Source organism: Drosophila hydei, unplaced genomic scaffold (assembly GCF_003285905.1).
Source record: "Drosophila hydei strain 15085-1641.00,03,60 unplaced genomic scaffold, DhydRS2 tig00000060-arrow-pilon, whole genome shotgun sequence".
Classification (NCBI taxonomy): domain Eukaryota; kingdom Metazoa; phylum Arthropoda; class Insecta; order Diptera; family Drosophilidae; genus Drosophila; species Drosophila hydei.
Genome location: NW_022045656.1, coordinates 5,506,148 through 5,507,494, shown reverse-complemented (window position 1 = coordinate 5,507,494; position 1,347 = coordinate 5,506,148). Strand labels below are relative to the sequence as shown.

The window sequence follows — 1,347 nt, the reverse complement described above, 5'->3', positions numbered from 1 at the left end:
ATGACTTTGTTAGATTGATTGATGGCTGGCTAACAGATTGAGCCGAGGGCGGGGCGCAAAATAGACAATTTACAATTTACAATTTACACTTGAAATTTTCCCAAATGAGAAAAAGAAAGAAATTTCATATGTTAGAGAATTTTATAAGAATTTTGCATTACTCATTGCATTTTTTCTTTCTTTTTCTGTTGCCACTACTATTTCTATGAATGGCTACATTTTGCTAATATTTCTTACTCAAAAACAACTAAATTCACATGAAATATGCTAAACTTAATATTCATTTCAAATTTTTTAAAAACTATTGTAATGGTTATCTCTTCTCATACATTTACTGGCACTACTATTTTTATGAACACAGCTGTAGTATAGAATTTTATATGAATTTTGCATTATTCATGCGCCACGTTATTAATAAAGAGCAAAAACGCATCTGCAGATGACCAATTAAATATTTAGGTTTGCGCTCATTGTGGCCCGTTCGGTTTTTTGCACTTTTTTATGTCACTCATGAACCGGAAATGCCGTCAAGGTTTCAGTTGAAGCAAAAATAATTTGTTCTGCTCGCCGGGCGCAGTTGCAATGGATCAGTGGACGGGCGTGCATCGCGCGTTTATAATACGCGCCTATTATAGAAACAATGATTCCATAAGCACAGCGCAGCGCATGTTTAAGAAACAGTTTAGCATTTATCAAATACCGCCCACGAATGTGATCAAGAGTTGGCTGCGCCACTTCGAGTGCACGGGCTCCTCGCAAGCGGGCGGCTGCACAGCGCGTTCCTCCATACCCGTAGTATCGAAAATCCATTAATTTGCCATTAGCTATTGTAATAATAATAATAACGTTCTCTTTCGCAGCAAATCTTTTGCACCATTTGCAATCAGTGCCTGAGCAATGAGAAGAATTTCAGCAGCTCCATCAAATAGACGAACTATTTGGCATCAAAGTATTACATTTTTACATTTTGTATATGGCATAGTTTATGCTTCTTCTTTATCGTTTTATATAATAATAAATATGCACTTTTGTTTTCTGCTAATTAACAAGTTTGTTGAACATTTTAAGTCAACACTTTTGAGTGCCAGCCTGCTTTGTGTGAGCATATCAAACGCTCGACACATTTCGCTCTGACGGAGGTTCTCGCACATTTGTTTGTCATGCTTGGCAAAAGATCGTCGCTGCGGTTGGTTTCATACGAAATTGAAAGAAATCCCAAATTCTTTTGACTGACAAACGTCTAAATTTTCTACTTTTTTTTATAAATTTCTATATGCTTTAGTTGATTGTTGTATATTTTCATATATATTATATATTGACCTACAATATTAATAGCACGGAAATATT

The 1,347-nt window shown here is 35.5% G+C and overlaps 1 protein-coding gene across 1 annotated transcript; it reads left to right on the top strand.

Moving 5' to 3' along the window:
* The first annotated feature begins 472 nt into the window (after positions 1–472).
* On the top strand, positions 473–935 carry LOC111594588. Its single transcript, XM_023307951.2, has 2 exons — positions 473–792; positions 861–935. Exons 1-2 carry the CDS (start codon positions 583–585, stop codon positions 927–929), a joined length of 279 nt encoding a protein of 92 aa, XP_023163719.2. The 5' UTR covers positions 473–582; the 3' UTR covers positions 930–935.
* The last annotated feature ends 412 nt before the right edge of the window (positions 936–1,347 follow it).